Source organism: Chaetodon auriga, chromosome 11, assembly GCF_051107435.1.
Source record: "Chaetodon auriga isolate fChaAug3 chromosome 11, fChaAug3.hap1, whole genome shotgun sequence".
NCBI classification, from domain to species: domain Eukaryota; kingdom Metazoa; phylum Chordata; class Actinopteri; order Chaetodontiformes; family Chaetodontidae; genus Chaetodon; species Chaetodon auriga.
In genome coordinates this window covers 24,314,704-24,338,645 of record NC_135084.1, presented here as the reverse complement: position 1 = coordinate 24,338,645, position 23,942 = coordinate 24,314,704, and the positions used below count along the sequence as shown (strand labels likewise).

The 23,942-nt window shown below is 43.7% G+C and overlaps 2 protein-coding genes across 3 annotated transcripts; both read left to right on the top strand.

Annotated features, from left to right (window-relative positions):
• Positions 1–268: 268 nt before the first annotated feature.
• Positions 269–4,244, top strand: LOC143327813 (uncharacterized). 2 transcript variants are annotated; one of them, XM_076742323.1, is made up of 5 exons: positions 269–476; positions 1,187–1,349; positions 1,957–2,015; positions 2,092–2,158; positions 2,270–4,244. In XM_076742323.1, exons 1-5 carry the CDS (start codon positions 348–350, stop codon positions 3,487–3,489), a joined length of 1,638 nt encoding a protein of 545 aa, XP_076598438.1. In that variant the 5' UTR covers positions 269–347; the 3' UTR covers positions 3,490–4,244. The 2 variants fall into 2 exon arrangements, with proteins under 2 accessions (XP_076598438.1, XP_076598439.1); XM_076742324.1 differs by lacking the exon at positions 2,092–2,158 and having other exon boundaries at positions 299–476; positions 2,344–4,244.
• A 1,118-nt stretch (positions 4,245–5,362) lies between these two features.
• acss1 (acyl-CoA synthetase short chain family member 1) lies at positions 5,363–23,713 on the top strand. The gene is made up of 14 exons (XM_076743693.1): positions 5,363–5,760; positions 8,128–8,224; positions 9,027–9,226; positions 12,130–12,305; positions 12,487–12,639; positions 14,336–14,483; positions 15,544–15,681; positions 16,286–16,378; positions 18,966–19,078; positions 20,817–20,943; positions 21,027–21,154; positions 21,278–21,341; positions 22,134–22,255; positions 22,571–23,713. The coding sequence occupies exons 1-14, from the start codon at positions 5,412–5,414 to the stop codon at positions 22,763–22,765; spliced, it is 2,103 nt and encodes a 700-aa protein (XP_076599808.1). The 5' UTR covers positions 5,363–5,411; the 3' UTR covers positions 22,766–23,713.
• Positions 23,714–23,942: the final 229 nt, after the last annotated feature.

Below are 23,942 nucleotides of genomic sequence, written 5' to 3'. Positions count from 1 at the left end.
AGATTACTAATCAAGGCTGGCCCAAATAAAGCTTTTTGTACATTTTCTGTAATTTTTTCTCATATATATTGAACATAAACAATATCAAATAAAGTCAAATAACAAAAAATATATATATTATATAACATTATGTTATATTCTTGAAGTTAGAAGATAATATTGTTATAAAACCCAAAAGCTTTTTTTTTTTTTTTTTTTTTCATTTATCAGCTCCAGAGCAGCCGGAAGTTTTAAATTAGAAGTTATTACCGTTGGACGAGACAACTACGTCACTTCCTTTATCCACATTAGTCGCTTACCCGTGCTTTGCTAAGCTAGCCGACTGCTAAGTGCGCGAACTGTGAAATATGGTCGATTTGGTGACTTTTAAAAATGAACTGACGCTTATCGTGACTGACCTGGCCAAGGCGGTGGTGACGGAGATTTTTACCGCGGCGGAGAAAGTCTCATTGAATAAACAAAATCCAGAAACAGAGGTAAGCTACCGTGGCTAACTCTAGCTAACAGCTAACAGGACATTAACTCCTTCGGTTCCAGAGGTTCCCGGTGTGACGACAGGAGGTGCGAGAGCGATGGAGTTACGAATTCTGACGTTAACTCTTATAATATTGGACAGATAAGAGCTTGACTTAACACGCATAGCCCTCAAATATTTACACCAAACTCAATTGAAAAATCGTCTGAAGTTTTTTCAGGTTGTTAGCTAAATTAAATACAGTGTTAAACATGATCCAGGATCATAACAAAGAGTTCAGCTTTTAAGGCGTAAAGACTCGTGTCAGACAGTGTTTTCTCTCAGCCATGATGCCTGCGATGCTGGTCTCACCATGAGCTAAATAATCATATTAAATAACTGTAGACCTGATGGTAATTGACTCGACTTATGATGCTGTGTTCCTGTTAAAAGCCAGTCGGCTTCATGCTTTGGCTATCAGCAAACTATCCTGCCTGCTTGATATTGTGGTCCACAGGTTGCGCTGAGCAGCATTTTGTAAACACTGTTTTTGTAAAGCACTGTGTGAAATCATGTTTTTGTGCAACAAGTAGTTCTGTGTCCTAAGGGTTGAATTAGTTTATGGATATCTGAACAGCATTCATTGTGAGGTTTTACAACAGAAGCACAGGAACAGTAGATTGTCACTCGCTCTGATGTGCAAATCTTGAGTGGTTTTTGTCATTCTCTCAGGAAAAACTCAGCGCTCTGGTGGACAGTCTGTGTGTTGAAGCTGTTGAAAAAATCCTGAAGATCGTTGAGGTGGACGCTGCGAAGCAGGAGGAGGCTCCGGGAGGCCTGAAGGATCCACCTGAGTGTGATGAGAGCGGCGAATGTTTCCTGACATCAGCTGAAGGTGAGCTGAGAGCACAGAAAGCCTCGTTCATACAGAGAAGCTGCAGTGTCACCGGGTTCAGTTCAGGGGTCTTACAGGTCTGCTCAGTTTCCACAGCGGTGGGCTGATGCAGGTTTTCAACGGTAACTCTGTTGCTGTACTCGAGTACAAATTTGAGGTACTTACATTTTACTTGAGTATTTTCTTTTCATGTCACTTTTTCCTCCACATCTCGGAGTGAAATATTGTACTTTTTCGTCCACCACATTTATCTGACAGTTTTAGTCACTTAATTTTTTCACACAAACATATGAAGAGTTTATAAAATCTGATGTTTTGTTAGAAATTAAACTCCAACAGTTTATACAAGTGTAGCTGAAACCATCAGTCAGTCAATTAGTGGATTGACGGAAAATGAATGATCATCTATTGTGATGATGTTTCAGTGATTTTTGCTGTAGAAACATTTGATGTTTGAGCTTCTCAGACGTTTGATTTGCAGCTTTTCCTTTGAATGATCTGAATGTGATTGTAATGATGTTGAGCTTTGGACTAAACAAACATTGTGAAGGTGTCACTTTGAGCTCTGAGTAACAGAGTGTTGTTCGGTACTTTCTGTGTGTTTCAGGTGAAGAAGGCGGTGGTGAGCCGCCGCCCACAGAACAGACCTACATCCTGGTTTACAGGGTCAGTGACTGAATCCACACCGACCATCAGAATCCTCTGAACGACTGAACACTGACAAACTGCTTCTGTTTTGTAGAGTGCTGCTGTCAACTCTAAGTGTCTGGTGGTGTCACTGGAGAGCGATGCTAACACTAATGCTAACAGTGAGTTCGTTGTAACATGAACTGTGTAAAAGCTGAGATCGACACAAATAACCAATAATCAGTCATCAGAGTCATTAACTCGAATTTCAACCTCTTTGTTCTATTTTACAGGTGAAAATAAAACGAAAGGTGAAGCCACGATTCTGCACAGCGAGGACTCCTCCTCTTCCTCCCTTCCCCTTCAGGCGGATTTCACCGACCACAAGTACGCTCTGCCATCCTCGCCGCCACCTGCCGCCACCTCAGCAGTGGAGGGTGGAGTCTCTGCAGCGCACAGCAGGAAAAGGCGCCGCAGCCGGTGGACAAAAGCCAGCGACACGTCTCAGACTGCAGAGACGACAGAAACTCACCACCAGTGTTCACAGTGTGGGATGCTGTTTCCAAACGCAGAACGACTCTCCGACCACGAGAAGAAGTCTCACCCGGTGTGCTCGGTGTGCGCGGCGCCGTTTAGCGGCGTTTTGAGACTGCGCGAACACGAGATCAAAGTGCACGGGCTGCTGCCGTACCCCTGCGACTACTGCCCCAAGAGGTTCAACCACAAAGCTCACCGCAACCTGCACGTGAAGGCACGACACACCGGAGAGAAGACCTGCCACTGCGACATCTGTGGGAAGGGTTACTCCTGCATCAGCGTGCTGAAGACGCACCGCATGACCCACTTCGACAAGACCTTTATCTGCGACGTCTGCGGGAAAAGCTTCTACCACGCCTGCCACCTGACGCGCCACAAACTGGTGCACCAGGAGGTCCGGCCGCACCGGTGCTCCACCTGCGGGAAGGGCTTTACCCAGGCCGCCAACCTGCGCAGCCATCAGGTGATCCACACCGGAGAGAGGCAGCTGTGCTCCATCTGCGGCAAGAGCTACCGCTGCCTGAGGAACCACGTCATCAGCAAACACTCGCACGAGCTGCCGGCCGACGAGCTGCCGGCCAGAGACACCATCATCACCTGCGAGGTGTGCGGCAAGAAGTTCCCCAACCCGTCGCAGTTTAAAGTTCACCAGAGGAGCCACACGGGAGAGAAGCCGTTCCACTGTGACATCTGCGGGAAGAGTTACCGTCTGAAGGAGCTGCTGAGGGACCACCGGTACACCCACACCGGGGAGAAGCCATACAGGTGTACCCTCTGCTCCAAAAGCTTTAACCTGGCCACCAGCTTCATGAGGCACCGCAGCATCCACACCGGAGAGACGCCGTACAGCTGCCTCGACTGCGGGAAACACTTCCGCCTGCTCACCTTCCTGAAGGCTCACCTGCAGACCAAAGCTCACCTGAAGCAGACGCAGCAGAGGCAGACGCTCACCTCCGATCAGACTCTGCCAGGTTAGACATACGGCCGAAAGTATGCGGACGCCTGAGCATCCCCTCCTTGTGTAATAAACATTTAAAGATTCAGTGGAGCGTCTCTTTAATAAACGGGATGAAATGATGTTTTGGTCGTTTGCATCAGATGATCAGATCTGTTGTGTTTGATTCTGTCTTCTATCAGCAGATTAACTGAGGATCATTAAAGGACGTAAAGGTGATTAAATCTATTGTACAAACACAAAGGTGGGATTAAACGTTGTATACATCCTTTAATCTGACCTCTGATCTGTAGAAAAATAAACAGTGAGAGGCTGCTGGATTACAGAGACGAGCATCACTTATCATCTGAATTATGTCCCATCAGCTGCTGCTCAAACAGATTAATGAATCTGTCTGTCAGAGATATTCACGTGAACGCAAAGAGGCCGCAGATCTGAGGTCAGAGGTCACTGCACAGCAGCACTGGTTCTGACTGGAAACCAGCAACAACAAACTCACACCAGTGGTGGAGGAAGTGTTCAGACGCTTCAAATACAAATACTTCATGGCCTGCGCTCAGAATCCTACTGAAGTCAAAGTACTGAAGTATTTTTGTGGTAACGGTTAGCGGAGACCATCGTGAGGCTGCTTTCAGCCGCTGGATGAACTTCATCATTAATGGCAAACAAACAACAAACTAATCTGATTCCAGCAGCAGGTTCGACCAACACTAATTTAATCTGCTTAAAGGGTTCAGTGTGAAAACAAACAGCTTTAATAAAACAGAATGAAATCCAGCATCACTCTCTGTTCTTTTCATTGTTTCATTGTTGTTTGGACTCATCTGTCATCTCCAGTGTTTATTTTGCTTTATGATTAGATTAGAATGGACGTTTCATATATATAATTACTGTTTTTGTTTCCATTTGAGTTCATTGTCGACCTCAGTAACAGCACAAAATTGTCAGCCCTGTCACACAGCCTTCATCAGCTGATGACTGAGTGAGGAAGAGGAGCTCAACTCCACTTAGTTTAATTTTATTGTGATTTCTTTCTCATCAGTTATTTGATGTTGCTTTGAAATGTTTAAATGTGAAATTTAACATGACATGAATTAATGTAAAACTGATTAAACCAATTGATCCAGATTTGACCTGCAGTTCATGAGCTGACCTGTAGGGGGCAGCAGGCGTCACAGCAGGAGGCTGCTTTAATAATAAACATATTAGGATTTTCTTCATTTTGATCTTATTCTAAGTTTAAATCTGAACTTTCTGATTAATTCTGCTTGTGCTCCTGGTTAAATTTGATCGTTTTAAAGAGACACTTATCGTGATTACACGAATGCTGTGAGATTTCTTCTTTCCATTAATCCCTAAGACACTGAAACTTGTTACACCTGCAGGGTGATGTTGATATTTTTTAATCCACATTTCTGATGGCTTCATTTTTCTTTCAGACTCAAACCAGGAGATGGGCTCAGTGAACATGGCTGCTTTCAAATCAAACCTTTCTGCAGAGGCAGCAGGTGACGCTTTCTGCTTTCTCTGCTGACATTTCATCCAAATTTAAACTGAAAATCCTGAGAGTCATCCAGATAAAACAGATGCTTGATGGAAACAAACCTGCTGACAGTTGAGTTTACACAGTGAGTTTGATCCAAACCTTCCTGTATGAAACACATTAGATTTAAATCAGTTTCACCTAAAAGAAAAACGCTGACAGCAGACAACAAAACCTGTGGGTGTGAAGAAGAGTCTGAACACCTGCAAGAAGATCCACGAGACAGGAAGACCTTCCAGGAGAAAATGACAAAACATGAATGTGTTTGTTTGGACAGTCACGTGATCATTTGGAACCTACATTTTGGCACTAACGCTCCTCCATACCTGAGGCACCTGAGGACACCTGAGGGAGACAGAGAGGTCCTGTTTGTACAGAGGTGTGTCAGTCACAGTTGTGGATGCACAGAAGCAACATGGCTGCTCACAGCAGCAGGGGAACCAGACTCTGCTGGACCCTCCTGAGTCGCTACAGGACCCAGGGACCGGCTCAGACCAGTACCGGCCCGGGCCAGCACAGGCGTCTGTCCTCCCTGCCTGCGCCACCTCCACCGGGCACCTGGAGCTCCGAGCTGTCCCGGCTGTCGCATCGGGATCTGTACAGGCTCTCGGTCACCGATCCGGACCACTTCTGGGGATCCGTCGCCACTGATAGACTCCGCTGGTTCGAACCGTTCCACCGGGTCCGTGACTGCGAGCTCAGCAGCGGGAAGATCAGCTGGTTCCTGGGAGGAAAGCTCAACGTGTCGGGTGAGAGATGATTATGCACAAGTACGGGTTACCAATCAGCCGTCCGGTAATCGATCAGCTGTCCGGTTATCAATGTCACTGTCGCATGAGAAGAGCGCGTTTGTCCGGGAGTGAATGTGATTTGTTGCAGAGCTCCAGCCTTCATGATGCCGCTTATCGATGACAGCTCCGTAACCTTCGTGAATCAATCATCTACACAAAAGTTTAGATTTTTAAGTGATGTCAGAAACTAAAAGAGTAAAAATACTCTGGTACAAGTAAAAGTCCTGCGTCCAAAATTTTAGGCGACTTGCATAAAAGTACAAAAGTACTGGCATCAAAATATAATTAAAGTACAAAGAGTAAAAGCACTAACTGAGCAAAATGGCTCATTTCAGAATCAGATCTAATTCAATAACACTGGATTCTAGTTAGTGATGCATTCATGTGTTCATCAGTTTAATGTGGAGCTCAGTTTAATGGCTTCATGTTCTGCTGGGTTGATTCATCTATAATAACACATCATTTATTAATTGATTCCGTTTTCTTTTAATAATCTGAACCTGCAAAGAAACTGAAGCTGTCAGATAAATGTAGTGAAGTAAAAAGTACAACTAACAACTGGGGAAGTCGTGGAACGCTCCAAAAACACCTGTTTGGAACATTCCTCAGGTAAACCGGCTCACAGGTGACAGGTGATAGTATCATGATTGGGTATGAAAGGGGCGTCCTGGAAAAGCTCAGTCGTTCACAGGCGAGGATGGAGCGAGGTTCACCACTTTGTGAACACATGTTTGGATGAAGGCGATGAACACATGGACTCAGGAAGACTTCAGAAAAACTGCTGTGAGTGAACGCAGTTTGACTGGAAATGATTGACACTGGTTTGAGTCCAGACTGTTTTAGAATATTATAACACACTCACTGTACTCACAGACCATCACTGTGTAGACACAGTCAGAATATATAGACAGCCAGTATGTAAGATAAGATAAGATAAGATAAGATAAGACTTTATTGATCCCACGTTTGGGAAATTGTCTTGTTACAGCAGCAGAGTAAAAAAAGAGTAAAACAAATTACAATAAAAAGATACAAAATAAAATAAACTTTAGGTGAAAAGATACAAATCTACTACAGAAGGCGGTATTTACAGCATGTACATGAGTATGAAAAATATTGTCTAAAATACAGTGTCCTTGTCACATATATTGCACAGGACAAGTTGCTCTGATGTAATGATACCAGCGTATGATGGCATAAATACTGGAGTAATGCAAAAAGCAGGTTTAGGATGTTGTGATGAGAAACAACATCAACATTAAATGATGCTGCAGTTAAACAGTCTGACAGCTGCTGGAATGGAGGACCGGCGGTAGCGTTCCTTCTCACACTGTGGCTGACGGTCTCTGTCTACACACACATATACAGACAGTCTGTATACACTGTCAGTATATAGAGACTGTCAGTTTCTTTGTGTCTTTATTCTCTGTTGTTTTCCTGTCTGATAATAATCCAATAATATTCCAATTTGACAGCTGGGTGATTTGTATTGTGTCAGATCTGACAGAGCGGGATTTTTTTTCTCCTGTTACATAAATTATGTTGTAAACCTGCTGTGTGAGACACAAACTGGATCTGCGGTCTTAAATCCATTTTAGGATTCATTTTCAATCACGGCATAAATGAAGTCAGTTTTCGTCAGGATCATGTGCCAACACTGAGATGATGTGTGTTTATGGTACTTTTCCACACGACACGTACTGTATCAGTAACTACAAGATACAGGGAAAAATACTGCACAATTTAGGGAAGAACATTTCCACTTTCGTGTGATATACGAAAAGGTCTTTAAACACTGATGCACCATATTTTCTGACTTTTTGTTTCATACAAAGGGTTGGAAAGCAAACATTTTTCAACCAGTTTCTGGTGAGAACCAGATAATTTGTGCATACATGAAACTTGGAAAACAGGTTTTGGGGGCTCTGTAGTGTCACATACAGCACAGTGGGGATGCACCTGAAGATTATCTTTATTATCATTTCCTCTGACAGATGAATTGATAATAAGGTCTGTAAAATGCCCGTCAATTGCTCAGAGGTGATCTTTTCTTCTAAAAACATTTAGCTTGCTATGATAGTAAACAGAAAACTAAGAAAAACCTCACAATCTAAAGATGGATTCAGAGAAGTTTTAAAATGATGAATGGATTGTCAAAATAATTTACAATTATTTTTCTTTTGGTCGATTTTGAACTCAGTGGAACTCATGTGTACACTATATTACCGACCACCAAACACTGTGTGTCTAATGGTTTTCTGTTCTTGCACTGCTGTGTCTGTCTGTCTGTCTGTCTGTCTGTCTGTCTGCCTGTCTGTCTCTCAGTAAACTGTCTGGACGTCCATGTAGAGAAACATCCAGACCGAGTGGCTCTGATCTGGGAGCGAGACGAACCTGGCACCGAGGTGAAGGTGACCTACAGGTATGAAAATCTGGAAACATCTAATCTGAAAGACAGACAGAAATCTGCTCAGTGATAAGTTCTTTGTATCCTCCCTCTATGCAGATGATACTAATGTTTATCGAATGAACCTCCCATGCAGATGATACAGACTTTTATCACCATAGTATGCTGTATTAAAGTTTTCTCAGTCAGAAACACAGAACACAGTCATTATAGCAACATGAATGTAAACGATTGTACGACTGATTCAAAAAGAGGCTGTGACGCTGCGTAAAAACTTCACAGAAAAACACAATGTGATAACTTGCTGATCCGTTCCGACATAAACTCAACTGGAAACAGAACAAAGACAATATATTTGATGTTTGACCTCATCAGTTTGTGAACATTTGATTCGATAAAGGATATCACACACATGACTCACTGTTCAAACTTTTTTGAAATCAATGTTGTATTGTTGTCTGTGCCAAAGGCATATATTCAGCTGGTAAAGTTTAACAGTCACATATTGAGCAATGAAAAACTACAAACTGCAGTTGGCATCAGAATGACCAAAATTCAAGGTCACTATGGTATAATTTATTTTACATAATATATTTCTATACAACTGACATTCAGAAGTTACCTTTAAGTGATGAATAAGTGCATGTTTAATGATTTAAAGACTTTGATAACTTCTAAACTATTTATCTGTTTTCATTTGTCACAAAGAGAATTAAGGTTGGCAAACAAATAGAAAATTCCGAGGTGCCACAATAAAGATAGAATTATCATCTTTAACAACACCATCAATCTCAGTGTTCCGTTGTCTGTCCAACAGAGAGCTGCTGGCGACCACATGCCGCCTCGCCAACACCCTCAAGAGCCATGGGATCCAAAAGGGGGACAGGGTCGCCATTTACATGCCAGTGTCACCGCTGGCGGTGGCGGCCATGCTGGCGTGTGCCCGTATCGGTGCGGTGCACACCGTGGTTTTTGCTGGCTTTAGCTCAGAGGCTCTGGCAGGGAGGATCCAGGATGGTGAGTCCTCCTCCACCTGGAACATTATGGGGATTTTCATATTCACTTCATAACAGTTTTATTGGGGCCGCATCAGCAGCTGCAATCCTGTGGAGCTTCATAGTCTCTTTGAAGGATCTGTGTGTAGGATTTAGTGGCATCTAGTGGTGAGGTTTCATATAACAACCGACTGAACACCCCTCCTTAGAGCTCATTCTAAGGTAACAAAAACACATTGATTCTCATTTTCAGGTGATTATACACTACTTAAAACATAACTATGAATACTATATTCCATTTCTGCCACAACCTGCAAAGTCTGAACCTTTAGCTCCAAGTTTTGCTTTTGTGGCACATTCTCTCAAAGAGAGAGAATACAGGACTGACATAACAGTTCTCCTTCCTCCAAAATGCTAAAAAAAAAAAAAAAAAGAAAGAAAGAAAGAAAGAAAGAAAAGAAAAAAAAGAAAGAAAAGAAAAACATGAGTGAATTCAGGTTTAAGTATTAACCCACAAAGAGTAGTTTCATGGAGTTTTTTTTTAGCCATGCTAGCAGCGTGGCTCCATGGATAACAATGCCAGTGTGTCTGTCAGTCCACCACTTTGGTTCAGACTGAAATATCTCAACAACTAGTGGATTGATTGAGATGAAATGTAGAAATTTTAAAATGTAACTAACCTAAAGAAACACTACACTTGTGACATGTAAGAAGACTGTAGGACTCGCAAATTTAGCTGCAATTTGCAAGTGATGATAACTTGTGAAGCCATCTGTGTGTAAGAACTGTTTGCTCTTAGAGGATGAGTGTTTTTAAACCAGTCTGGACCATTTTGACTGTTTAAGGGCAAAAGTCTAAATTTTAATAATATGATTTGTTATTTTTTTCTGTCTGTATTATATTCTTGACATTGTGAGGAAAGTTTTGGAGCACCATTTAGACCATCGTGAAGGGAAAATAACATTTGCCAAAGATAACACATCTGATCAGATGTGTAAAAAAACATGTCGGTTGCAGTCAAACATTTGTTAGGGTTCCTGTGGTCACAGTGTGGGGCTCTGAACCAGTATTTAAATAATCTTATCTACAGCTCTGTTCAATTAAGGGTAATTTTCCAGTCAAAGCAGTTGCCCCTACTTTGACTAAACTTTATGTTGAGTCACAAGCTCATGTGAAACTACCTTCATTCATTTGTTCAGCAGCATGAAGGTCGCACCTGCAGGAACTTGAGGGGAGGAGCTGTTTGCTTTTATTCATATTTGATTTCCATCATGTTCCAAAGGCATTCATAGAGTGTCGCACTGTGTGAACAGGAACTGAGGCTTTAACTGTGTCAGAACGAAGTGCCTCACTCTACCCAGCAGCCTCTCCACCCACCACAGGTGTGAAGGGAGCTGCAGCTCTCAGTAGCTGTTAGTTTAAGCAGGTCTGTGGAGGTCAGACTCGCTGCTCAAGGACTTGTGTGTTTTGGAAACAGTTGCTGCCCTCAAACCCAAACATGGTATTCCTACGGCTGGCTGAGCAGCAGGAGAAGCTGAGCATGATGGGAATGTAGCTGAGGAAGAAGTGGGAGAACCAGGATGAGACCATGTAAAGGGTTGTGAGAGGCTGTGGTGTTTGTTCCAGCCTGTTGATCAATTGTTCTGAAACTGAACATGTAAAGTTTGGAGGGTGGTGATCGAGGGAAGACTTTAGTGTAAATCTGTTGCTAGGAAACCTCTGGGGCACTGTCCAATCAAGAGCAACCAACTCTCTAATCAGGAAGTCATTGTAGCATCACAGGCTAGCAGGACATCCAAACGATGAGAGGCTAAAAGCTAAATCTTTTCAAATGATTTTTGGTAAAATGTTATGATCGACGTCTTTATTAAACAGCATTTATCAAGTTTCAGGTTACATACGTATGTCGACCGTCCTCCTTATCACTTCTTTTACTCTAAACTGCTCAGATATTAGCATGCTAACGTTAGCTTTGTTAGTTGCATCAGTTAGCTACACAACAGTTACACCTGTCTCCTGTAAGTATTTCATCTCTGCATAAGAACTAGCTTATGAGCTGCATCCCATTTTAATTCAGTGATGATGAAACTAAACTTAACGTTAGCATGAGGCTAAGTCCGAGCAGCTGCTGACACTGACTGCTGGTCTCAAACCCTGGAGGTAGCCTGATGCTATTTAAGCATGACATGACCTGCTGTATGAAGGAAGCTAACATGCATTTGAGGTTCATTTTCACCCTGTTAGTTTGTCTGCAGCAGAATTGAACCATTCAGTTCGAGTCAGAGCTCATCATGTTTAACTTACCTGTGATCACCTGGACGTTCAGCTGAAGCATCAGGTGAGAAGAGGTCAGCCTCAGAACAGGTTTCTGTCTGTGACTTCTGGATATTCATTCATGAATGAAGATATTTTATCACCAAACTCTGTTGAGATTTAAAGGTTTACAGCAAGTTTAACAAGTTCAAAGGTTTAAAGAGGAGAATATTGGTGAGAGGAAACAATCAAACTGCAGTTTTACTGTTTTTGTGTGAGATACGAGCAACTGTTTGGCTTCATTTCAACTGATAGACACTGTTGACTCCTGTTTCTCTAAAATAACAGCCTGGTTCCTCTGGTGGAAAGTCCTGAAGGTTCCGGGAAAAGTTCCTGCTGTTGAAAAGGGCTTGAGGTGCACTAATGAGATGTGTTTAAGCCTCCCTCATCGCCGACATTATTTCAGCCTGTTGATACAGAGAGCTGCTCATGTGTCCTCACGTGTCATATTTCCAGTAGAAACATATTTACCACCAGTGTCCGAAACCAGTGGAGGTCATTCCAGCTTCCAGCTCTTTTGTGTAGTTACAGTAAACAGACGCCTGGCAGCTGTGAGTCAAATCAGGCTCTTTCATTAGGTGTGAATGAAGCAGGTGTGTGTTGTGTTGACAGCTCAGTGTAAAGCCGTGGTCACCTGTAATGAAGGTGTGAGAGGAGGCCGGCTCTTCAACCTGAAGTCTACCGTGGACGCAGCGGTGAAGAGCTGCCCGAGCGTCCGACACGTGTTCGTCTCTCAGAGGACAGACAACCCTGCTGTGATGGGAGAGCTGGACGTCCCCCTGGAGGAGGTGAGACACCTGAGGACACACCTGTTCAATGAATGTTCCCTGACTTACCGAGACATGCTGGAGACGACTGATTAAGGTGCTGCATGAGATGTGAATTACACACTGCAAGAAATCACAGTCATTCTTAACAGGAGTACAGCTACCTGTTGACTGTGGTACAGTTACATGTCGTGTCTTGCAGGTGATGTCCTCTCAGTCTCCTGTCTGTCCTGCGGAGCCTCTGGACAGTGAGGATCTTCTTTTTCTTCTCTACACATCAGGAAGTACGGGGAAACCTAAAGGCATCGTCCACACACAGGCTGGATACCTGCTGTACACCTCCCTGACACACCAGGTGCTCCTGTCCTTGTCCTCTTTGACATGATGTATTCCCTAACCCTAACCCTAACCTAAACCTAGTTCTAACCTGATCCTTAAAACCAAGTCGTAACCCTCAAACAGCCCTTTGAAGGTCTGTCCTAAAATGAGGAAAATGTCCTCACCGTCAACATGTCCTCACCCTGTCTGCTCCTCTTCTCTGCCCTCGTCTTTCTTCTGTTGTCTCTCCATGTTTGCACTCACAGCAGGCACAGTCAGTTCATGTCTTCAGTGAAATTTATCTGGATTAATTGGATTGGACTTTTATTTTGAAATCAGTGTGATTGGAATGAAACTCGGCCGCCGGCTTTAACACTGGAGCTGTTTGTTTGTCTCTCACGCTTTTCATTTGGGTCGTGTTGGTGTTTTAATGAGGGAGCAAAGACAAAGGAGAGCAGTTACACAACAGGCCAAACAGAGACGCTGCTGTTTGTCCTCAGAGTGACGAGGAGGACGAGGGGGACGAAGATGACGAAGAGGACGCGGCCCCAAGGCCAAATCTGCCTCAGAAAGCTTTAAATTAGCTTCGCTGTGATGGACGAGCAGAAACATCTGCTTCCTCTGCGTGTGTGTGTGTGTTTGCAGGGATTGACGTGATGTTTACGATGATAATTGAGTAAAAACATAAACCCCCCGCCCCCCCGCCATCACTGCCAAATATTTATCAGTGCTAATTTCTAAAGCAGCTTAACGATTTGACTCGCTGCTCGTTTGGATGAAACAACAGAACAAAAGCTGCTTTATCTGAAAAAGACAAGGACTGCTGGGTCCACGCCAGGACGAGAGACCCTGCCAGAGACAGAGACACAGAGAGAGAGAGAGAAAGACAGAGAGACAGAGAGACAGAAAGAGACAGAGAGAGAGAAAGAGACGGAGAGAGAGACCATGAGGGCTTCAGAGGGACATCATCAGAGGACTCTGTCTCCTTCAGGATGGTAGTTAGAGAGTAGTTTGGTCTTTGTTAATGTCCACTGATTAGAAAGTACTTCATCAGTAATGAAATTCAATTATTTACTTCAGTAAAAGTAACAATACCACACTGTTCAAATACTCCCTCACAGGAAAAAGTCCTGCATTCAAAACTTTACTTTAGTAAAGGGATGAAAGTATCAGGAACTAAACTTAAAGTATCAAAGGTAAGAGTACTCATGAGGCACAATGACCCCATTATAAATGAGGTACAAGTATATAAGCAGGACTTTGTAGATGCTGGAGGCTGAGTTCATTTCTTCTGCTTTGTGTACTGTTGAGTACTTGTACTACTTGGTTCTAATAATGCTGCATCATGTTGTATTAACTGGTCCAACATGTCCATGTGTCAAAGTGACATAAAGTGAAAACTGTATGAAATATAGTGGAGTTTAAGTGTAGAGTACTCTAAAATAGAAATACTCAAAGTACAAGTATGCCAGAATTGTACTTAAGTAATAATATCTTCAGGAAGTACTGGTAATGGTACTTCTGCTTAGATACTAACTGCTTCACTGGCTTTGTACCTGCACAGTGACACTACAGTTGAATCTAATCTAAGTATACTGCACTAGAGTAAATGTACATAGGTACAGTAGTTTTTGTGTAGTGTTTTGGGATCATTTGATTGGCTGTTAGACATTCAGGCGCTCTGATCTACGAACAGCTTTAACCCTCGTCCTGTTGTCGTCTGATTTCTCCAGTACGTCTTCGACCACCAGGACGGCGACGTGTTCGGCTGCGTGGCGGACGTCGGCTGGATAACAGGACACAGCTACGTGGTGTACGGCCCGCTGTGTAACGGCGCCACCACCGTCCTGTTTGAGAGCACGCCTGTTTACCCGGACCCAGGTAAGATCCAGGACTGGAGACCTGCTGACGTCTGCAGACCTCCAGCAGAGCTGCAGACCAACCAGAGCTTGCGTTCAGTGCTGTGACACTTTGTGATGTTTGTGAAACTGTACAACACAAAGTTAATGAGAACGAGTCAACTACAACACCCAGGGTGCATTTCACCAACAACCATCCAATCACACAGCTTCACTTTCCGTTGAACGCTCCAGGCCGATAAAATCACCTCAAATTGAAAAAGGAAACATTTTGTGGCAGGAACCTTCTGGTCGGCCAACACCTGAGAGCAGACACTGGTTTCGTCCTGTGGAGGAAACGCAGGTAAAGGTTCAGGTGTTCTGGAAAGGTTGCTGTCATGTCTGTGAGGAAAGCTGAAACCTGTTGTCCAGGTGTTCTGTCAGGCAGACCAGCGAGTCTCTCCTCGTGTGGTAGACGGTGGTTTATGTACTTCCTGTTGGTTTACTGATGTGAGCCTTGTGAGGGGGCGTTTCAGTTTCCGTAAACGGTCGTGAAGCATGGAGCCGTCTGATAGGCTGGCACAGTAATGAATGAACAGCGGGAGCGTCGTCTGCTTTATCGGCCTCTCTGCAGCGTTTGGTTACTCATTACTGATGCTAACGTCGCTTTATTACCTTCAGATACAGAATGGAGCCACTTTATCTCACCTCCGCAGCCCTGACCCAACAGGAAGTGGCCTTTTGTCACTATGCTTTGGGCTTGACCTTTGACCAGTTTGTGGTCGGCCGGCTGAAGCTCGGTTCAGGAAGTCCAGGAGGAAGCTTTGAAATTTAATATGAGATGACTAATTAAAAATCTCTTATTCTCGTGTTTCCTGAATGTGATCTGGGGTTACTTCCTGTTTTGATGAGCTTCCGTACTGAAGACACTTTCATACGATCACCATCAGTGAGTCTCACCTCCAAGAACCACCACCACAACTCTTCCTCTTCCGTGTTCCTGACAGCCCCCCATCTGTGTCTCTGTCTGTCCCTGTCTGTCTCTGTCTGTCTCTCTCTGTCTCTCTGTCTCTCTCTGTGTCTGTGTGGATGCTGTCCCTCAGGCAGGTACTGGGAGACGGTCCAGCGTTTGAGGATCACTCAGTTCTACGGCGCTCCGACGGCTCTGCGTCTGCTGCTGAAGTACGATGAGAGCTGGGTGAAGAAGTACGACCGCTCGTCTCTGCGGACACTCGGATCGGGTCAGGCGTGTTTTGTGTTGTTTTAAAGGACTGATGGAGTGTGTTTGTGCTCAGGTTGGACTCCGCCGTCAGTTACTGACTCTGAGATAAGATTTGATGCAGCACATTTCATTACTTTCCTTCAGTAATCAGACACAAACTGGACTTCAGCCACATGTTTAGTATTAGACCTGTCACATGACTTGGACTCGGAGCAAAGACCAATATTCAGTGTATTGATGAGCCTCATCAGAACGATTTTAACTGTGTTCCTATATAGGTCACATACATGAATCTGAAGTCAGTGGAGGAGAACTCAGATCTTTGACCTCAGTAAAAGTACTCATACCAAAATATAAAAATACTATATTACAAGTAAAAGTACTGAAATCCTATTTAAGTAAAAGTACCAAAGTATTATCAACAAAAGTAAGTTAGCTAGTTTAGGCCAGTGCGGCCCAACCTGGGAATCACTGGAAACACTGGAGACCACTGCAATCTGAAAAGTCCCTGCAGCCCTCAGACAAATGAAGTGAATCGAAAGCAGCCGAAAATGTTATTACAATGGTGTGTGTGTGTGTGTGTGTGTGTGTGTGTGTGTGTGTGTGTGTGTGTGTGCGTGCAGTGGGCGAGCCCATTAACCAGGAGGCCTGGCACTGGTTCCACAGTGTGGTTGGAGATGGACGATGTCCTTTAGTCGACACTTGGTGGCAGACAGGTGAGACACACAAACATGCATGCCTAAGTATCAGTGCACACACACATGGTCTGAAGTTGTGAACGGTCCAGTCTAGGACCAGGTCTGCTTACTGTGCCCTGAGTCCAGACTGAACGTGGAGAGACAGCGTCCAGTTTCTGTCCTCTACAGCTCTGAGACAAACCGTCAGAAACCTGCAGGTCTGCTGTAAATCTGGTTCTTCTGAATCAGGCTGACCGTGTTTCTATTGGCCTTTAATTAGATCAAACTCATTAAATCCATTCATATCAGACTCTGTAGCTGCGCTGTGATGTTGATCCTTCTGTTAAATCCGCCTCTATTTCATTCTGTTTTACTCTTTTTAAAGTCATTTCACGTCTTCTTGTGTTTCTTGTCTTTATGCTTTTCTGTCTGATGTGAAGTTCTGCTGTACAAATAAACTTTCCTTCCATACCTTCCCTTTATTTTAATATAAGTCAAGTGCACACTTAAAAACCACACAAGGTGAAGCTCTGCTCACTCAAACACCAGAGCAGCGTTTCCCAGACAAGACGGGAAAGATTCAACTTCCTGCAGACGACAGATCAGCTGACACGGCTTTAACCAGCTACTGGAAAACAGCACATCAGACGCTTCAGTTTTTCCTTTGAGTCCTCACAGACGTATTATAGCAGAACCTGACCTGCAGACAGTCCTTCAGTCACATGATCAGGTTGTTGTAATATGATCTGTTGCTCCTGGATGACTTGGACTCATAAAAGCCTCACAGGACATAAAACACCTTATTTTGGTTGAAGAGTCGTTTTATGATCAAACTGTAAAACATAAAGCACAGAGTTTGATCACAGGGAGGCGTCATGTGGAGAATGTGATGGTGACACAGTGACTTTCCAACAGTAGCACAGTGTAAGATCAAAGTCATGGAGGCGCCATATAAAGTCCAGTTTAACAAGTCTGCGTGAAATCACCATCGTTCACTGCTGCACCACGACAATAAAGTTCACTTTAGAGGAACCGATGAAGTGAGATGAGCCACAAACTGTAATTCATCTATAAAACTGTGGGACTGTTAGCGGACAGTAACGAGCCGTCTGCAGCCATGCTAACAGCTCAGTGCTGCTTTGAGCTAAATGTTAACATGCTCAAAATAACAACGCTAACATGCTGATGTTTAACAGGTATGATTCACCATCTCTTCTTTAGCCTGTTAGCATGCTAATATCAGCTAACTAGCAGTAAACACAGTCCAGCTGAGGCGGATGGGAATGTCTTTTAGTTCTGCAGGTGTTTGCTCATCAGTCAAAGTACTGAACACATTAACGTGTTGACCTGATGATGAATAAAGTCATTAGAGTTCATCCCACGTTTCATCACGGAAGTTTCAGTCTGAACAAAGTGATGGATGTTAGCATCCACAGAGCCGTAACGCTCACATGGTTCAACATGTGTCGGTGAATATCTGGAAATATCCGACAGTCTGGTTCAGTCTGTCTCCAAAAACAGAGACAAGTTTGCATCGTGTGAGAAACTGAACGACCACGTGGAAGAAATGAGGCTGTACATGACTGCAGATGCACCACTGGACGGTCTCTCATGTGGTGTCCTCGTCTGCTCGTCTCTCTTGTTGTTTGTCAGTTTGTTTGTGGCTCTGACTGTAAGTCCGTCTGATTCTCTCTTTACTGAAGCTTTAAGCCTAATTTGAACGATTAGCAGCAGAACATCTGCAGCTCTGCAGAAAATGAATTAAGATCAAATCCTCAACACACTTACACCCCAACTGAAACCCCCCCCCGGACAAGACCGTCGAGGATCACTGACAGCAGTGTGAGTGTGTGTGACCTAATTCCTCGACAATCACTGAGTGTGTGTGTGTGTTGTTTTTAAATCAGACTTTAGACTCTCTGCCAGCTGCTTCTTTCTCTTAAAAGGAGAAAGATCCCCAATAAATTAAGAAATTAAAGGAAATTAAAGCTGCACATAGAAGCAACGTCTGAGGCCCTCTAGTGGCAGCCAGAGGTAACTTAAATGTACTGTAAGGTTTAGAAGTGCAGTTAATTTATATATTTGATTCGTTAATTTGCTCAAATAAAATTTACACTGTTTACACAGTTCATTATTTGCATATTTACATGTTTAGATATTTTCATCAGCAACATTAAAGCAGTTACAATAATCCACTGAGTCTAATGCTGCCCAGCCTCTGATTGGTTGGTTCAGTCACATGTGAGTTAGGAACCAGGTAGTGTTGTTGCTGACTTACAGTTAGATATCTATGCATATCCAAAAATACAGAGGTTGAAGTAGACACGTTCATATTGGAGTTGCCTCTAGGGGGCGCTACCAGGCCTGCAGACTGATGGCTTTGATATCAGCAGTAAGTCTTCCAGGACGTGGCCTCATGTACAAACACATCTTTGTGCCCGCAGCCCGGTCAGTCTGAAGGTGTGTTAATGCCTGGTCAAATATTTATCATCAAATATTTATTGAACAAACCCAGCGGCACTCGAACGCACCATCAAAGAGCGAAGCCCTCCCTCTGTGTGTGGAGGAACTCTGTCCTCTTCTTTGGTAGAAATAATGGTTTTTGTTCTTCCTCGTCTCCCTGCAGAGACCGGTGGAGTCTGCATCGCCCCTCGTCCTGCAGAGGAAGGAGCTCCGATCATCCCGGCGATGGCGATGAGGCCGTTCTTTGGCATCCAGCCGGTTCTCATGGGAGAGAAGGTGATCTGAAAACAGAGCTGCACAACCATAAAACCACACTGTACCTGGACCCTGATGTAATGAGTGGAATATGATATATGTAAAGAGGTCGAGCTTTACCTTGAAGTTTGGCTGTGGTTGAACTGCAGGAGACTAAGAGCCACCAGGCCCTGATTTCATTCACACAGCTCTAGAAAATAAAGTAAGAACCAAGAATCTGATAAGATAATGTGCCCTGAAGGGAGCATGTAAAGGTCCAAGGACTGAGCCATGAGGAACTCCACAGGTCACAGTGCAATCGCACCGTTTGACATCAGCGGTTGCGTAATATCATGCGACTCATTATTTATTGCTCATTACTCATATTAATTACTTATTATTCCTCACTGATTTGGACGTTCAGCAGCCTATGTCTCACTGCTCCACCCTTTCTGGATGCCGCTGCTGTATTTTGCCCCCTAACCACGTGTTGAAGGCTGATTTGAGACTTCGAGGATCTATCAGAGCTCTCCTCCAATCAGCTTCAGTCGCCCATCAATCTCTGTGTCTCATTAACCCCATTTGGCCTGTAGATGTCAGAGGTCAAATGAGCCTTCCAGTGACCCGTCTCGCTTTCTCAGTTTAATCTTTCCATTAAAAGAGGACCAGCAGCATCTGTTTGCTTTGATTAACAGACTTTGAGGCTCAGTGGGGATGATCGCTGCACCCCAAATTAATTATTCGCTAGTTTCCTCATTTCTCTCCCTCCGTTAAAGACGTGTAATCTGCAGGCGTTCGAGGGTTTTTCATCATCACTGGTTACTGAGTGTAGATTAGATTAGATTAGGCCTCCTTCAGTTTCACATTTCATCCTCAGAGGAGGTCAGGGTCACTTTACTTTCACTGCAATCCTCTCAGCGTTAACACAAACTGTAACCGCTGATTAAGACGGTCCACGTGTTTAATAGACAGTTTGTGAAGGATTTGAGTTGTACCACTTAACACTGGCCTCATTCTCAGTGTGGAAAACTGCTGTTTTTACACAAAAACACTGACAAAGTCTCATAAGAAACATGAAGGAGACATTAGATGATCTGTTGTGTCTCGTATTTTATCAAACTAACTCAAGTGAACCTGAACTCTCTTGTTTTATGAGAGTAGTTTTACTGTTTTGTGCAGTGGTATGAGCAGTATTCAGAGCCTTTACTACAGTAAAAGTAACAATACCACAATCCTGAAATGTTCAGCTTGTCAAAATAAAAGTCCTGCGTTCAAGTTGTTACCTCAAATTTAATGCCTCTTTCACAATATTATACGTATTTATTATATTAATGTGCTGAGTCTGACATGCAGGAATGTGCGAGCAGCATGTTTAATGTTACAGCTGAATTGAGTTTTGTTGGGTAGTTTTGTCAATGGCATTTCAAAAATTCACAGATGTTTTAAATGTAAAATCCAAATCTGCAAATTAAGCTGTCAGATAAATATTCTAAAGTCAAAAAATGAGTGTTAATGTGAAAATGTTAAGTACAAATGCCTCAAAATCAACATTAACGGTTCCTTCGTGATATCATGTTCACACACTGAGGCTAAAGCTAAAGAAGTTTGTTAGATGTGATTTTGATGTGTGAATTTGGTGAATTTGAACTCATGACGTAGTTTTCCTCCAACAGCTGTGGTACTTGTGTGTTTTCCACCTGTGGCTTTGCGTACTGTGCTGCATCATACGAGTAAACTGTCCCTGTCCTGCATGTCGCACATCCTGCTGCGTGACTGTCAGGGTGAACCTCTGTCAGGGAACTCCGTCACTGGAGCTCTGTGCATCAGCCAGCCGTGGCCCGGGATGGCTCGGAGCATCTACGGAGACCACCAGAGATTCATCGAGGCCTACTTCAAACCGTATCCTGGTCAGTGGAAGTAAAACTCCATAAAGCTCTGCAGTCATTCAGTTCATGATCTCCGTCCGTGAGCTGATGTTTGCTTCTGTCAGGGTGCTATTTCACCGGTGACGGAGCGTGCCGCTCAGAGGACGGCTACTACCAGATAACCGGCCGCATGGATGATGTCATCAACGTCAGCGGTCATCGTCTGGGCACGGCGGAGATCGAGGACGCTCTGGTGAGACGCCACATACGGTGAACACACAGTGATGATAGAGGGTGTTTCTGTGATCCTAGCAGTACTTTATCAGGTGAGAGCTCAACACTCACACTGCTGTGTGTTTCTGTGTTTGTGACGCAGGATGAACATCCTGCTGTTCCTGAAACAGCTGTGATTGGATTCCCACATGATATCAAAGGAGAAGGTGAGTTAAAACACAGGTAACACACCTGACCTGACCTCCCATCATCCTCTGCTGCTGCCCCCTGTGCTGTTTGTATGTGAGTCAGGTGGCTCTTTCAGAGTAAAGGCACAGAGGAGACTGGTGGCGTAGAGGCTGAAGGTTTTTTGTTCTGGTGAATTTTATTTCAATCAGTTAAGAAAATAATTCAGTGAAATTATTGTATAAAGAATTCATATTTAAATCAATAAATATGATCAGAATACTTTCTAATAATTTTCTGTTATTACTCCTTCATTTATTTATCTAGTTTCACAGCAGTGAAGTCATTTCTATGTACAGAGCTTTGATTTCTGACACCCTGCTGCCTCCTGCTGGTCTGTTAGGAAACTGACCACACGAAAGATTTAAGGCTCATTCATTGAAGGTGAAGTAAACACAACTGACCAGTGGAGAACAGCAGTGTGCGGGTGTGTGTGTCCTGTGTCTGTGGAGGTGTTTGAGGTGATGGAGGCTAGAGGTCAGGAGGCAGCACAGCCTGTAAGACAGTGAGCAGGGCGTCACACGGCTCAATCAAGCATCTCAGGATTCAGATTTAACTCATGAGGAGTCACGTTGGAGTACAAAATGCTTTTACTTTTTTTTACTGAGGTTCGTGATGAATGCAGCCATATAGCCTGACTGCCTGTCTGCCTGTCTTTCCTTCTTCCTACGTCATTTTATTCAGCTGCCATTTTCACTTAAAACACTTAAAGTGAAGTTAACAGATGTGTTTAAAATATATATGTGTGTGTGTGTGTGTGTGTGTGCTCTCAGTACCATTTGCCTTCGTGGTTTTGAAGGAGGAGTTTGTTGACGACCCCGCCGCCATCATCCATCAGCTCAGAGAACTCGTAGCCACAAAGATCGCCAAATACGCCGTCCCGGATCACTTCCTGGTGAGGCGTTCTCTTACTCTGGTTTCTACTCATCGTTCCTCTGACTGTGCCAGACACAAACGCAGGTGCAGGCCAGGTGCCTGGCTTCCATGACAACATGTAAACATATGGAATATTCAGATTCTCAGGCATGACGTTTCTGTCCTGATAAAAGGACAAAGAGAGAAAATCTTCATCATCTTCATCAAACATCTCTCAGATCCCCGCAGTGAGTGATGAGGTCACCTGTATCCAGGTGTTTCTGCCTCTCCCGTTGATCTTGACATGAAGACACCTGTCGGCCAATCGGGCATCAGTATTGTCTTTGTCTCTCAGGTGGTGAAGCGGCTGCCGAAGACTCGCTCAGGGAAGATCATGAGGCGGATCCTCAGGAAGGTTGCCATGGAGACAACAGGTGACCTCGGCGATGTGTCGACTCTGGACGACCCGTCCGTCGTCAAGGAGATCGTGGAGGCCCACAAGCAGTACAGGAAGCAGAGAGGAGAGGCAGAGGAGAAGAAGAAGCAGTAGAGAGGAGGAACAACTTCCTGTCTGTTGCCACCAAGCAGGTCCTCAGGTACAGATGACATCATCGTTCCTCAGGTAGACCCAGAGTCAAACGATTCGGACAGTTCGGTGATTTGAACCAGCAGCCTCCCACCTCTGTGCTTACCCACAATCCTCTGCTCCTCACAAGACTTACTGTCACGTAAAAACGGTTAAAATGTTTTCACTCGTTTCTTTAACTCAGAGGAAACCACAGAAAGAGAAGATGAAGATCAGGCCTCGTACTCATCACACCTCGAGTGATTAAACTGTAGAGAGCTCTGAAGAGGAAGCTGACAGCAGGGCTAGCTGTTCCCCCCATTTCCAGTCTTTATGCTAAGCTAAGCTAACAGTGCTGCCTGGCTTCATATTCAGCACACAGACATCACCTTTACACCTTTACTCACCTTCAGCTGTTTGATAAATACAAGTGTGTGTGTGTGTGTGTGTGTGTGTGTGTGTGTGTGTGTGTGTCATCAGCCTTAAATCCTCCAAGAACAAGTTTTAAAGCATGAAATGTCAGATGAGCTGTGAACTTCTTGTACTGAAGATACTAAAACCGTCGGTGCCTTGTGAAGGAAAAATCCGTTTTGATACTAAACTCTGATGTCTGACTTTATTTTGAAAATCTGAATTTTGATGTTCAATTTGAAAATTTGGGTTATGAAAATATGAAATATTTAATCATTTTAAATGTGATTTTGATGAAGAAAAAAAAATAATCAAGCAAAAATTCAACTTTGATTTCAAAGATTTTTTTCCCCCATTTGCCTCCAGTCTTAATTATTTTTGATGTTTTTCACTTAACAGATAAATATTTTGTGAACATGAACAGATTTTATGGATTTATGTTTTGGAGCAGAATCATTTCTTAACTGAATCTGATCAGGCATATGATAAATGTGCAGAAATAAACGTTCACTAATAAACATGAATCTGCTGTATGTGTCTGATTTTAATCTCAATAAAGGTTTACAGATCACAAACAAAACATAACTTACTCATCATCAGATGTAGAAGGGAAACAGTCACTTAAAAACAGTAAAACCCTCAGATAAACCGTGAAATATCTGTCTATCTTCAGTATTTTTTGTCGTTGTGTTTGTAACCTCCGGCCAGCAGAGGGCGAATTTCCATCTCTCCTGTCGTAAAAACGGCCGTC